At 39.5% G+C, this 15,428-nt stretch overlaps 1 protein-coding gene across 3 annotated transcripts in view; it reads right to left on the bottom strand.

Moving 5' to 3' along the window:
* Positions 1-15,428, bottom strand: part of CORIN (corin, serine peptidase) — a 249,036-nt gene that overhangs the window by 214,525 nt on the left and 19,083 nt on the right. For all 3 annotated transcript variants that reach the window (XM_047719221.1, XM_047719220.1, XM_047719222.1), the window contains exon 2: positions 2,540-2,684. In XM_047719221.1, the coding sequence (XP_047575177.1) occupies positions 2,540-2,684 (145 nt within the window). The remainder of the gene's footprint in view (positions 1-2,539; positions 2,685-15,428) is intronic.

Below are 15,428 nucleotides of genomic sequence, written 5' to 3' on the forward strand. Positions count from 1 at the left end.
CTGACAGAGCCTACCTAGGCACCCCTCTCTGTCTTCTTATCACCCTCTGACTTCTGAAGTGTCTGTCCTCTCTTGGCGGCTGCGAAACCCAGCATTTCCAGGTTCTTTTCTTCTTGTCTGACCATTCTTCCTGTATCCCTTACTTCCTCCTCTCTTTATCTTCCCCCTTAAATACTCCAGGGCCTTTGCCCTCAGCTTTCCTTTTTTCTTTCTTTTTTTTTTTTTAAGATTTTATTTATTTATTTGACAGACAGAGATCACAAGTAGGCAGAGAGGCAGGCAGAGAGAGAGAGGGGGAAGCAGGCTCCCCGCTGAGCAGAGAGCCCGATGCGGGGCTCGATCCCAGGACCCTGGGATCATGACCTGAGCCGAAGGCAGAGGCTTAACCCACTGAGCCACCCAGGCGCCCCTGCCCTCAGCTTTTCATCAGTACACATCCCCTCTCTGGTTCATCTACTTCTCCTGCTCCAACTGCCAGTCAGACTCCCACCTTCGTAACTGAAGTCAGGACTCCCTTCTGAGCTCCCTTTCTGGATACTTCCAGCTTCAGGTTAACAACAGTGCAGTGGGGGTTAAGTTCTAAAGTGAGCACAGAAGCCAAAAATCACATAGAGTTGCAATTTCCCTTGAAATTTCCTTAGAAAAGCAACATGTGGGGCGCCTGGGTGGCTCAGTGGGTTAAGCCACTGCCTTCGGCTCAGGTCATGATCTCAGAGTCCTGGGTTCGAGCCCCACATCGGGCTTTCTGCTCAGCAGGGAGCCTGCTTCCTCCTCTCTCTCTGCCTGCCTCTCTGCCTACTTGTGATCTCTCTGTCAAATAAATAAATAAAAATCTTAAAAAAAAAAAAAAAAAAAAAGAAAAGCAACATGTTCCTATATTCCTACATTCATTTCTTGGTCCTGTCTGCACTGTTGAATTTGCCCAAGATGAATGCACCCGGACTATGATGCCACCGTATTTTGTCGTCCCCCAAGTATCTCTGAGTTAACATGACCAAACTCAACTTCCAACCTGCCCTCCATCTATGTGCACCCCACTCCTCCACCTTTATTTCCCACGTTAACAGATGGCGCCAAAATAACCCTGATTTCTTAAGCCAAAATCAAGCAGTTAATATTGATCCCTCTTCTCCTTCACACCAAAATCTAGTCAGTCTTGATTTCTGTTGATTTTAATGCACCAAATGCCTTAATGCTAACTTAATGCTAACAAATGCTAATGTAGGCACAGCCAGAGCCTCGAAAAAGCCACCTCCAGTCCTCTGCAGTGCATCTAGGTCTACTGTCTTCTACAAATGCAAATTTGATCAGATTTCTCCCCACTTGGAAAGTGGTAAACTACCACCCATGGCAATGGTTTTCAAGCATTTTTGTAGCAGATACATACTATTTTCAAAGAAAGATCGGATAAGATTCTAATATCTACAAATAGATACAAGCTGTATTTTATTAGGATTAATCTACTGTATAAGTTGTTAATGTGTGTCATATTAAAAACCAGACATTGAGAAAATAATAGGTAGTTTTGGTGAAATAAAAAATTCAAGATTGTTGGTAAGCAATTTGATCAGAATCATCTTGGTATTTATTTATTTCACTTGCCTACATGTGATCAAAAAAATCCGAATTCATAGCAATAGATAGCTACCAAAGGTAATATTTTGGATTTCCTCCTCCAATCGTTCGCCTTTTAAGTTTAACATATTGTTTATTTAAAAAGATAGCAAGATCCAAATACAAATGAATTAATCTGTCAGCACAAATTATTTGGTCGCTTGTCTCCACTTGGTTAAAACTTTTAGTTTAAGCATGTGTTTAAGATTTATTTTGTAGAATTGTAAGTCAAAAGGTTGAAACTCCTCCCCTGAAACTTGTTCCCGTGGATTAGAGTTTGAAAACCAATAATCCAGGTGTTGAAGCCCAATTTCCTTAGGACAACATGCAAGGTCCTGTGTCATTCGGATTTTATCTATCAATCTAGCTGCTTTTCCTCCCAGAGCCAAGATTCCACCCACTATCCTAAGTCTGTCTCCATCTATCACGGGGTCATACTTTGGCATTTGCTGTTTTCTCTACCAAACTCATGCGTGATTGCCTTCTTACCTGAATTTCTATGAACTATTCCAAAGGTTAAAATGTTAATACCTCATGAAGGCTTCTTTGTTCCCCAAAGTACCTTGCATATGCCTCCATCATCAACATGTGTTGCCTTAAGTCATAATCACGTCTTCCTCTCAACCATGAGTTCCTATGGAAGACAGACTAATTTAACCATCCCTAAGTTCTCAGGGACTTTCAAAGTGCCTGACACCTGGAAATTACACCTTGAATGCTTTGCATCAATTACTCCATCAATTTCCTATAATAAGAATAACCAGCAGAATGATTTCTGTGGCTGAAACTTCAGAGTTGCCTAAGATAATCAATGGCTAACCCTCCATCAAGTTGACACTTTAGGTTACCTAAGTACTAAATAGAAATCATGGTTAAGCTCATTTGAATTTTGACTTCATTTTTCTCTCACAGCAGCATCACTCACCAACAAAGGAAAGCAGGATCACCAGCAGGACGATGAGTGCACAGATACACGGAATCAACACCAGCAACAGGAAGCGGAGAATATTAGCAGTAGCCGCCTTCTGAGAGCAGCCATCACCCATGTTATTGTCAACAGCTCCCAAGACCTAAAGCAAAAGGAGAAAAGGAAACGTGGTTTTAATATTACAAAGCAACTCAAGAGGCCATATGGAATTTTAGAGTACGGCTGTCCATTCAGAGTAGCAGCAGTCCTGAGAGATTCTGGCGCATGTCCTTGAGGGCATGGAAATGAACTCAGTCACTAAATCATGCTAATAAATGAACAAATAACTGTACAACCGCATTCAGAGAGAGAAAATCATCTATTTCAGAAATGTTTTTCAGGAGTACATGAACTTTTAAAGTGATTCCACGTTGGTTTTTTTTTTTTTTTTTAACGTATCTGGCAATTTAGAATTATTCTGAAGGGTTACAAATTACCATGGCCCCAGAGCTATAAGCAAAGACAGCCTAGTGTCATGGTTACATATTGGTGAGTAGGTGTAGACAGGACATTACCCAGACTTCATTGCTGTTTGTCTCACCAGTCCTAACGCAACTCTGCATGAATCTGGATAAAATGAATTTTCAGCCATTCAGCAAGGTTAAATGTATTTAGTGACTGAAGTTGAACACTGAAAAAGAGCCTGTCTTGTTGACTAGTTAAACACTGACAACCCCTCAGGACACCTTCCACTGTCTATGCTGCCAGTGTAGCCTATCCATCGGTGAGTGGATTATGATATGCAGTCGAAGGGGTTCAGATAAAAGTTCTTATCTGCAAACACTTGAAATTTTGCTAATTTAAATTTAAATTAAATACTTTAATTTTTAGTTCCATCTCTTGCCAGAGATGATGTCTGGAAATTCGTTTATTACAAATGGCTAGCTTAGGGCAGTTGACTTTTTCAACAGGAATCCGAGATGAAATTAAAAATGATTTGAGGGGCACCTAGGTGACTCAGTCGGTTTAAGCGGCTGCCTTCAGCTTGGGTCATGATCCTGGGGTCCTGGGATCAAGCCCCATGTCGGGCTCCCTGCGCAGTGGGGAGTTTGCCTCTCCCTCTGCTTTCCCCCTCTCCCCCCACCCTCCCTTGCACTCTCTCGCTCTCTTAAATAAATAAACAAAATCTTTTTTTTTAAGTGATTTGAATCTCACACTATGAGCAGTTCTTCCAGTCCCACATGAAGGTGCTTCTCATGGTTTTCTCTTAGACTTCGGACACTCCTTGCATTTTCTCCTGTGACAGTTTCAGAGCATGAATAATAACCTCTGCATAACTAACTCCCAAATCTCTCGAGTCCCAAACTTCCTTTCAGATTTTATCATATGTTTCCAATGCCTAGTGCTTAGCCGCATCTCTTCTTAACAGGTCCAAAATCAAACTAGTCTTCTCTCTGTCCCTACATTTAAACCAGTTCTTCTCCTGATTTCCATATTTTGCTAACAGACATTCTACTACTTCAAGAACCGCAAGACTCTTCACTTCTTCATCATCCCCCCAATGCATTATTCAGGGTTCATTGGTTCTTCCCCTATAACGGATATCTGATTTTGAAAAACGAATGACCTTTGAGACAGAGCCTTATCATAAACAAGCATTATTCAGGGTTCATTGGTTCTTCCCCTATAACAGATATCTGATTTTGAAAAATGAGTGACCTTTGAGACAGAGCCTTATCATAAACAAGACGTTGTTGGTCCTGCACTTGCTTTTTTATAGCATATTAACAAGTACTTGATAATTTCCCATGGATAAAAAGGCAACTCTGATAGGTTCTTCTGAATTGCAAGGCACATATGATACTCCATTTCTGCTTTATTCTGCCTCTAACAGAATCAACTCTTGTTCACTAACACATATTGCAAGCAGTGTTCACTACATACACTGTGATGTAATGATAGCCTCTGTAATTTTAAGAATACCCAATGAGACATATTATTTGAAAGAACATATGATGTTAGCTTGAGAATGGCTTGATCTCCTAGGTTAATGACTTTACTGACTCATTGCCTCTGCACCTGGTTTAATGCACCAGCCAAGGTGAGATCATTCAGAGTTCATTTACAATTTTATCTGCAAGAAGACATGGCACTGTGTTAGAGGAGACCATGAAAAGGATGTGACCACCCATGGCCCATGAGCTGGACCCAGAGAATCAGAGGCTCCTCACCCCCTTGAAATGTCCTTGAAATGTACCACTGTTCCCATAGCCAAAGCCATTTTCAAGAATGCAGCCTTGAGAGAGCAATGTGCTGTTGAGACCATCTGGACAAAACACATGACTGAACCCAGTTAAAGCCTCTATATAAACTTTAATGATTCTGGCTGGCAGGTGTGGAAAAGTACTCATCGTGTCTGCCCAAGCAAGCCTCAGAGTAAGTTCCCTTGCTTATTTAACCTGCCGTCTACCAATCTGAAGTGGTCTTTCTTTAGCACCACCTCGCCCTCTGTATATGGCGGCCAGTTTCAAATTTTAACCGAGGAAGCTCCCAAGTTTGCACACCAACACACTGACAGAATTTAATATAAGAGCTGCAATACTGCATTGATTACAAGGCTAGCATTGGGTGGATGGGGCCCTTTCAGGCTTGGAGATAAGCAAGTGTGGGACTGTAGCCCAACACAGGCAGTAGTAGACTCTACTTACTTATTTACTCAACAATTAGTTATTGAGCACCTACTATTATAATAAGCATAGTGATGGATGTAACAATGATTTCAGATCAATTGTCCCTCAAAAGTTCAGTCTAATAAGAGAGATATGTCCATAAATAATATAACTATATGTCAAGGTAGCAAATGATAAGCACCATGAGACTTACAGCTGAAGTGCCATAGGAATTCAAAAGATAGGAATACAATTTCTTGCTGGAGGATCAGGTAAGACATTGTGGAGAACTTGAAGACACAATTCTGACCTGCTGTCCATTGGTACCTCTATCTCTTCCCAGTCTATCAGCTATCTCCTTTTTTCAATACCCTACATATCTCCTTTAGACTCTTTGGACCATTAATGAAACAATACTCCTGCTAATGCCCTGGACCTGCCTACCCCTCTGGATTTTCCTCTCCCCCACTCCATCATGTAAAAGCCAACACCAGATGAATCCAATGATCTACTCTCTCTGTATCTATACCTGGACAGTCGAATGTAGCTGTAGAGGACTACTGTTGCTGATGTAAAGCCTTCTCCATTCTCCTCAAACTACCATCTCCCACTCTGCCCTCACTCTCACAAGATGACCCACTTCAATTTGCATCTTACAGAGAGAATAAAAAACAATCAAATGAGCATTGCCTCATCTACCTAAATCTAAAACTACACACGTGATCATTTATAGAACCTTCTCTCCTGTTCAAACACAGAAGCTATTGTAGGCTCTTCATATTTAAGATGAATCCTCCTACTTTTTGACAGATTCCATCTCCTTCTCCCTTCTCAGGAATTTTACATCTTAATTCTCCATTAAATCGTATGTTCAAGCTCTCTCCCATTCTCTTTCCCTCTCTCCCCCTGCCATCAGCTTTTTATCATGTTTAGATCTCTCCAGTTTTTTCTTTTTTTTAACCATCCTCAAGCCTATATCACACTTCAACCACTGTCCTCTCTCTCTCATCCAAAACACCCTAGGAGTTGTTAATACTTATCATCCAAATTTCTTCACTTACTGTTTACTCTTGTACGATTTGGGACCCACTTCTGTCACTGCACCAAAAGAGCTTTTGCTATGGTCACCAATGACCTCCACGTTGCTCTATTCCAAAGACATTTTTCAGTCATCCTTGTAATGACATCCCAGCACCATGTGAGAGATCCAATTCTCGGTTAGCCCCTCCCATCTGCTTCAAACACTTTCTTCTCTTGACTTCTCTTTCTCCTCCCTGTCTGGTCATTCCTTCTCTTTCTGTAAGTTCTTTTCTTACATTCATACTCTCCAGGCAATGTCGCCAACACAAATAGCTCAATTGCCAGCCCTACACACGTGACTTACATCTTTATTTAGCAAGCGTAGATCTTTCCCCTGGGCTCCAGACTTTTGTGTCCAACTGGGCATTTGACCTCTCCCCAGTGGATGTTACAAAAATACCTCATACCTAACATGTCTGAAACCAAATAAATAATCTTTATCCCCATGTCTGGTATTTTTTTCAGAGCTTCCTATCTCAGGAAAAAGTAATTGAGCATCTATTGTGTGTCAGGTACTGTTTGTGCACTTATATATCAGGCAGAGTGAAAATATCCAGCCTCATAGATCCTACATTCTAGTAAAAACTACATCATGTCTCACCTGGAATGGTTTACCTACATCTAATCTTGCACTCCCTAATTTATTCTCCACACTCTAGCCCCAGTGAGAGACTGTATATCACTGGATGATGAGAAAAGGCAAAATAAAAATGATCCCTAAACTGAACTAATTCAGAAGATTGAGAGCCTGGAACCAGAGATGATCATGAGAAGCACAGACCCAGTGGCTTGGCAGAGATCTGGGGAGGGCTTTGGACTTTCGAGGGAGTATATGGAATTTCAAGTCCATTTTATTAAGATTTCAAAGGTCAAAGAGACCACAGCTGATATTTCAGCTGCATTAGCCTTTATCCTATTCTGCCTTCCTGTAGCATTTGACTTCACTAACACATAGGACAGTCTTGGGAATACTTCTACAGCTGCAAATGGCAAAAACTGTTTTAGAATAAAAAGATACCTGCTTCTGTAATCATAGCATAAATAATTTTAACTCAGTTGTGACGCTCTCTTTAAATGAAAATACCTCCCTTTTCTCATCAGTGTACACCTGGCATCTGGAGCAGCACTTGAGTACAATCAGAAGTGGATTATACCTGTTGAATAAATAAGTGAATTAAACTGCCTAAACAAAAATTGCTCTGTGCATCATTATGCAAATTACTACTACTTTTTAAATTGTATATGCCTTATGGAGTCCATTCTCAAGTCACGAAATTGAAAATGTATTTGGTAAACAAGTGGAAATGTTTCCCTTTCAGAAAAAAATACTAAAATTAATAGAATCAGCTTTTACTAGGATCATTAGTACAACTCCATACTCACATTTCCTATTAAAAGCTTTGAAGTCAGCTAGAAAATTTTGTGGTTTAAGAAGTACATTTTAGTGAATTTTATTACAGACAAAATTTTTTAAATACCATCTTTGTTAAGAACATGAAACAGAGTGGCTTTGTTACTTAATTAACCCCCTAAATCAGAGACTCCCAGATATTTTTGGTTCAGGGCACTATGTATCCAGGTAATTTTTTTCAATGGCCTAAACCAAAAGAAATGCCTAACGAAAAACAAAAACAAAACAAAACAAAATGCCTAACAATTCCACTTACTAAGTCTCTTGGTCCAATTATCTTATCAGTATCTTTATCCTAAAAACTTAGTAGACGTTTGAAAAAGTACAACACATAATTTAAAATAAAAAACATTTTCATGTTATTCTTCAATAACGACAATTACTTACACATATAATGTGTGTATCTGTTGGGCAGTGCACAATATCTCAAACCTTAGAATCAGATTGGAAATCACCATCATTCATTGCCTCTTTCACATAGATTTTTCCATGGAACAACGTGTTACACAACCACCACCAAGAACCCAGCTTTATAAAGACAGGCAACATCAAAAGGAATACAGTACCATCTAATGTTGACAATGAACTACCTCAACATAATATTTCATTTGGTAACCAACAAATGTTGAGTATCACTGGATTCCTCTCAAAAATTGAAAATAACTAGCAGAGTCTCTGTGCACCACTGCAGTTTGGGGGTACCTCAGTTCACAGTTTGGAAATCACAGCTCTAGACTATTTTCCCACATCTACCTGCCTAAGTTTGAATCCTTAGAGAAATAATTCAACTTCAACCCCATTCAGCAAGCCTCCCTTGATCATCTAGATACACGTCATCTCCCTCTGCTAGATCTGAATTTCTGGTCGGTGGCAGAAACTGATTGGCTGCTAGCATCTATTCTTTTCCTTTGATCTTAGAAAGAAAATCCTAAAATTTAGTTTGGCCAATATTTAATGTCAACTTAGAATAAAGACAACATCTCCCAGCCTCTCTTGCAGCTGTGTGAGGCCACGTGGCTGAGTCCCTGCTTCTGAGATGAAATTAGAAGTGGTAAATGTGACTTCTAGGAAGTGTCCTCAAAGATAGGAGTATGGTCCTTCTTTCCTGCTTGTGGGAATACAAGTGTAATGGCTGGAGCTCAGGCATTCATTTTATTATTTTTTTAAAGATATATTTATTTATTTGAGTGAGAGAGAGCATGTGAACAGGGGAAGGGGCAGAGGAGAGAGAACCCTCAAGCAGACTCCCCACTGAGTGTGGAGCCTGACTCAGGGCTTGACTTCACGACCTTGAGATTGTGACCTGAGCCGAAATCAAGAGTCAGACACTCAACTGACTGAACCACCAAGGTGCCCCTCAAGCAACCATTTTAGACTCTGACGTAAAATCTAAATGACAGAGGTGGCTGAAAAGCAAGAAGAGGGAATCTGACTTCCTGATGGATTTCTGAATCTTCTCTATCAGCCCTTAACAGCTTATTTTCCAGATTACATTCACATGAGAAAGGAATAAATCCTTGATAAATCACTGTTAATGTAAATATTCTATCACTTGCAGTTGAAGCAATTTCAACTGGCCTAGGCACTTATCACTTTCTACTTGGGATCATGGTCATATATGTACATACATACAAAAGTTACTAAACTATAATCTCAGGAAGTAAAGATACATGTTCAGTTCATTCAACAAAACCTTACATCATGTGCCCAGAAAATTATTTTTAGTCCCTAGGCAACTAACCAGTGCCTAGTACCTAGTAGGATCAGAATAAATATATGCATTCTCAACTGAATAAATTACTCACAGTTAAAGCTAAAAAAATAAATTTCCCAAGAAATGTGTGGGATTTTTAATGTACTTACTTTTGATGGGAGGGAGATAAAAACCACTAAAAGACTTTTCATGATAAATAATATAACTGTCAAGTTTGTTTGCCTTTGACCAGAAAAGCGGCAACTCAGTGTGGCCACAGTGGATTATCTCCTGTTTTTCAGGAGCTTGGTGCCTTTTATGCCTTCAACGAGGATAAATTCCAAAGAAAAATTTACAACTAAGTAAATTAGAGCTTTTCAATCTTCAATTAAAAATTTCTCAATCCAGTGTAGTAGCCAAAATGGAGTTACTGGGAGCAAGCAAAAAAAAGTAAGGTTAGTTCAAATGCAGGCAATCATTGGACAAGTTCATCTTGCAATCCCATCAGAAACCCCACATTTCTACTGACTTCAGCAATCTCCTCCCTGGTTGCCCCACATCCTCACTCATCCCCTTCCAATCTCCACATTGTGGTTCTGCTTAAAACTCTCCAGAAACTTCAGAGACAAAGACAAGCTTCCTTAATATGCCATAAAAGACAAGGCTTTTCAGATGTTAGTGTGCATGTGAAACACACTGGGAGAGGCTAAGACAGTAGGTCTGGGGTAGAGCCTGAGACAGTGCATTTCTTAGCAGCTCCCAAGTGATGTTGATGCCACTTTCCAGAGCAGGATCTGGAGACCTTTCTAGGTCTGCCTTGTCCATGCTTGGCTCACTGCACATCACTCATGGCCCCTCTCTCTACACTTCTGCCACCTTCTGCTACTCACCCAGATCCTCACCCAGATCCTCACAAGCCTAGAATGGCCTCCCTCCAGCTCTCAGCCAGCCTGTGTCACTCATCTACTCATGACTTGTGAATGATTCTCGTCTTTCTGCTCTTTATCCCAGTTGCAATTTACATGTATGTGTGTGATTCTTAGATTACATTGGTTATACCTCCTACACAGTAGGCTCCATGAGCTCAAGGACCATGTTGGTTTTTGCTCCCTATTGTAGCCTTAGTACTCAAAAAGGGCCTTGACTGTACTAGGCACTCCATAAAAGTATTAAAATAATGAACCAGGGCACCTGGGTGGCTTAGTCAGTTGAGCACCCGACTCTTGATTTCAGCTCAGGTCATGATCACTGCATCCCAGGATGGAGCCCCGTTGGGCTCTGTGCCCAATGGGGAGTCTGCTTGAGATTCCCTCTCCCTCTTTCCCTGCCCCTCCCCCACTCATGCTATCTCTTGCTCCCATACACGCTCGCTCTCTTTCTAAAATAAATAAATAAATCTTTTTTAAAAATAATGAATCAATAAAGTCACCTAAATATGCCCTCCCACTCTCAAAAAAGTTTTAGAAACACAAGGACTAAAATGCTGCTCCATTTTGGAATATTTACTATGGACATAATAATAACAGAAATAATAACAATACAACAAAAAACAAAACAAACAAAAAAAACCATTGAAAATTTCTGGTGGGCCAGGCACTGCTCTCAGCGTTTTGCATAGAAAATAGTTTTTAATTCTCAAAACAGCTCTACTAGGTGGTTTGTTATTACAATACTCATTTATAGGTGAGAAGTGTGAGGTTCTTTGTGAAAAATATGATAAAAATAATTCAAGGTCATTGGCAAAAAAGGCAGTATCCAAAGCAATACTGAGTCATTCAGTTCCTTTTTCTGAAGCTCAGTAGAAAGACCAGAGATCTCATTTTTTTTTTAACTTGGCCTAGTTCTATGGCTTTTAGAACTTCTTAAAACACATTATCCACTCACCAGCTCTGTCCCTGTGAAAAAAGACCAAGCTTTTTACCCACTGAGTCATGAAAAACTGAATCCAGATGCCCCAAACCCTGTGAAGGACTAGATCCCATGGCCCTCATCATCAGAAGTTCAAAACCACCCATCCCTAAGCACAGCTGCTCTTTTGGGGAGTAAGAAATAGAGCTTTTCCTGAGTCTCCATATTTCTAGGCCTCCTCCTAGGCCAGATAGGGCATAATGGAGGATTACAACTTCACCACAGCCAGTAATAAGAGATAAGTTTTAGAAATGGCCTGTCTGTAGTATTTTTCACCTTCTTTCTAGAGGGTCATATTTCAAAATTACCTTTAATACCTTGATCTAATTAAGTAAAACCTTAATTACCTGGAATCTTTAAATACATAAGTTTTCTGTTCTCTATCTTTCAGAGAGATGGAAAAATCACAAGAAAATAAGCAAACTGTCAAGAACTAAATTTATAAAATATTGCCAGAGAATGTTTTGTAATTCTGAAAAATGTGGAATCTTCTACAGTTTCTATAGTATAGAATATTTTGCCTTAAGAATCCAAGTCTTGGCCTTCATGATCAGTTTTCAAATTCTGCTTAGCATAAGTAACATCATTTCAAGAGTAAAAAAATCAGAATAGAAAGGAGATTCAAGTTGCTATTTAATTCATGAAAAACCTAATTAACAATAACGACAAAAACCCTATTCCCTGACCATTCCAAGGTTTTGCTAAACATATGTTATCCTTGGCCTATAATAGCTCTGAAAGCAGTAATATTCATCCAAAGATACTGTCTATAAAGAGATTAATATCAGCTTGTTACTTAATGTACAGCATCTGATGTAGAGAAATATTGATTATTTTTATTTCAAATAGGGTTTAAGTTATAACCAAAGATGAGGCAAACTTGAAGCGATATATAAACTGTTTAAGATTAACAGAGTATTTTGAAATGTGAAAGTTAATTCTACCTTCATAACGTATTACTATGTTATGGATTTTCTTAAATAGCAAAACAGCTATATTCTTAAATACAATTATGTAGACTTAGTTAACATAGGATGGTTAGTCAATGGTCTGTGAATTTTAACCACGTACAAATATTCCTACCCAAAGGTTATTCTAATTCATATATGTTGATCTGGTAGATTTAGTAAAATTCCATTTATTACTTTGAAGTTTATGATATGAGCAAGTCAAATATCAAAACATTCTTAAGCCAAAATGACAGTGCACATTTCAGGGGATCGGATTTTATGCAAAATTATGGCAAAATCCAATAACCATCTGTCCTACCAACATAGATTTGCTTGCAGTGTTGAAAACAATTCAAAAGAAAAATTCATCCCAAACCCAAACTATGTGTTGGTTTGAGACTAACAGCACCTTAGTTTTCTAGGCAGGAAGCTGATGACCAGCAAATGTATTCTGGACTCCACTGGTTCAGTGGTGCAGAGAACAACCTGCAAGGAAGACAAGGTCACTCTGGCTTGTGTGGCCTGAGCAGGACACAGAAGCTTCCTCTAAACTCTGTGGGGATATTACACTGCCACATGTTAATGCACTCACAGTCCTGAAGAAAATGCAGACATCAAGTCTCGGCTTGCTGCTAGATATTCAGCTTAGAATATCCTGTACGACTATCACTCCAAAATGTGATCTGAATTGTTTTTTCAGTATTAAAGAAAGGGCTAATTCAATCCACTTCCACTGCCTATCCACTAAACAAAGACAAGCCAATGGCTACCCCATATTTAAGAAGCAAATCTGCCAGCGCTAGATGCTTTCCTTTCTGTTCTCAATAAACTATGAAAGTATTCCCTATATGAACTATAAGTAGATTTATTGAGTAAGAGATCGGTGATTTAGATACACTCAAACCAGACATCTGTTAACTCTCCAAACATTAGCTCCCACTCTACCATTAAGCAAAATGCTTCTAAATCATCCATCACTGAATTATGCCAAACCCAAATGTCTTTTGTTGTGATGTTTGTTTTTAATGTTCCAAGAGGCATGAAGAACAAGCATCTGGTTTTCAGTAAGTCTTTTCATCCCATTTTCTGGTATTTAATTGATGCATACAAAGTTCAAAGAACTCATGAGTTCTCGCAAAATGAAATTACTCCGTTCACACCACAACACATGGTTCTGCAAGCCAGCCATGCTCACATTTTCTCCTTTGAAAATTAACATAACAGCAGCACCAGATTGTACCTCTACCCCAAGTCTCACATTCGCACATCCCAGAATGGATGCTCAGTACATAGACTAAATACTGATAATTTTTTTTACTGTTGAGGAGACTAATTAATAATAATAACCCAGGAATGCCTGGGTGGCTCAGTTGATTAAGTGGCTGCCTTCGGCTGAGGTCAAGATCCCAGGGTCCTGGGATCAAGTCCCGCATCGGGCTCCTTGCTCAGCAGGGAGCCTGCTTCTCTCTCTGCCTCTGCGGGCTTGTGTGCTCGCTCTCTCTCTCTCTCTCTCTCTCTCTGACAAATAAATAAAATCTTTAAAGAAAATAATAATCTAGTACCTAGGCAGCATAACATTTCAGTGTTTCTGTTTTGAGGGTAGCATTGTTTAGCTGAAGTCTGAAATATGAGCGAGAAGATTGGAACGTTTCAGAGGCAACTTGTACAATATTGTCTCCACCACTGAAAATCTAGGTGACCTTATAAAGCCATCACAGAGTCCCAAACATATTTCTGTATCTGTAAGGGGTGAAAAATAAATGTCTTGTGCCAACCACAAATATTCCAAAAATAAAATGAAATTAGTAAAGAAGAAGAAGGGGAGGAGGAAGAGGGGGAGAAGGTCTCTTTCAAGTTCAGATAGCTCTAAGAGCCCTGACTTCTCTCCAACACACTGAGTAGAGTTCGCTCAATTTGGTCTCTGGAGGAAAGTTGTAATAATCTTTATTCCAGGGGCGCCTGGGTGGCTCGGTGGGTTAAAGCCTCTGCCTTCAGCTCGGGTCATGATCCCGGAGTTCTGGGATCGAGCCCCATATGGGGCCCTCCGCTCCGTGGGGAACCTGCTTCCTCCTCTCTCTCTGCCTGCCTCTCTGCCTACTTGTGATTTCTATCTGTCAAATAAATAAATAAAATCTTTAAAAAAAAAAATCTTTATTCCAGGGAGGAGATGTCTTCCGAGGCAATAAGAAAACCTTTTAAGGTAAACCTCATTTTCTCCAGAGCAAGGTGGGAGACTCATATTTCTGTTCAGTTACAGAAGATGATCTCGGAACAAAACAGCAGGTAACTCCCCATCAGGACAAGTTAGATAAATAGGGCCCTGGGTCCTTTTTGTGAGATGACTTTGCCCCCAATCTCAAACATGTCAATGTTACCATTTTGTGGCAGACACAAATCTTCAAGAAATAAAAGATCCCTTTTAAGGTAGATACAACATCAGAAATATTTCTGCATATATTAAATCATCTCAAAGCCTTTCCTGTATATTGCTTTGGAAACAATGGTGGCTACGGGGAAAAAGAGGGGAGGGTTGGGTTATCCATTCCTCAGGAAATTAAATGTTTAACACTTACTCATTAAAATGTTTTAAATTTCACATCTTGATTATAAGTTACTGTATTTTGAAGGATGCTATGCCAAAATGCAGAGGAGCCTAACATATTGTCAAATGAAGCCAAGCTATTTTTCTCGGGGCATTAAGAAAGCTGTTGAGTGCGGGCAAATCTCAGAGACTTCATTGACCCACTGATCCTATGACAATGGAAATGTTGTGACTTTTAAAAATTCAATCAGATTGGCAAAGTGAATACAGAACTGAAATATTGACTCCTGACAGCTGAAAACGATCAGGGAATGCATATGAGACAAAATGGATTTTATGTTCTACAACAATCCATTTCAGACATTTCAATGCAAAGTAAAACATAAACAGATGTTGAAAACAGTTAACCTACTGAACCTACCTGCTAAAAGGAATTCTGCAGTTTAAAAAAAAAAAACAAAGTACAAGTAAGAATTTTATGTGTTAGATGAAGCAGCAATTTCTTTCAGAAGACCTGGAGCAAAGAGTTCCAAACTCAGCATTCATCATTTGTTTTGCTATATTTCATGAACATTCTAGTTGGACAATACAGAGAATTTCTGTGTTGTGTTCCATCACAAAACGTGTTTATGCCACATGTTAAAATCTCATTCA

Source organism: Lutra lutra, chromosome 2, assembly GCF_902655055.1.
Source record: "Lutra lutra chromosome 2, mLutLut1.2, whole genome shotgun sequence".
NCBI lineage: Eukaryota > Metazoa > Chordata > Mammalia > Carnivora > Mustelidae > Lutra > Lutra lutra.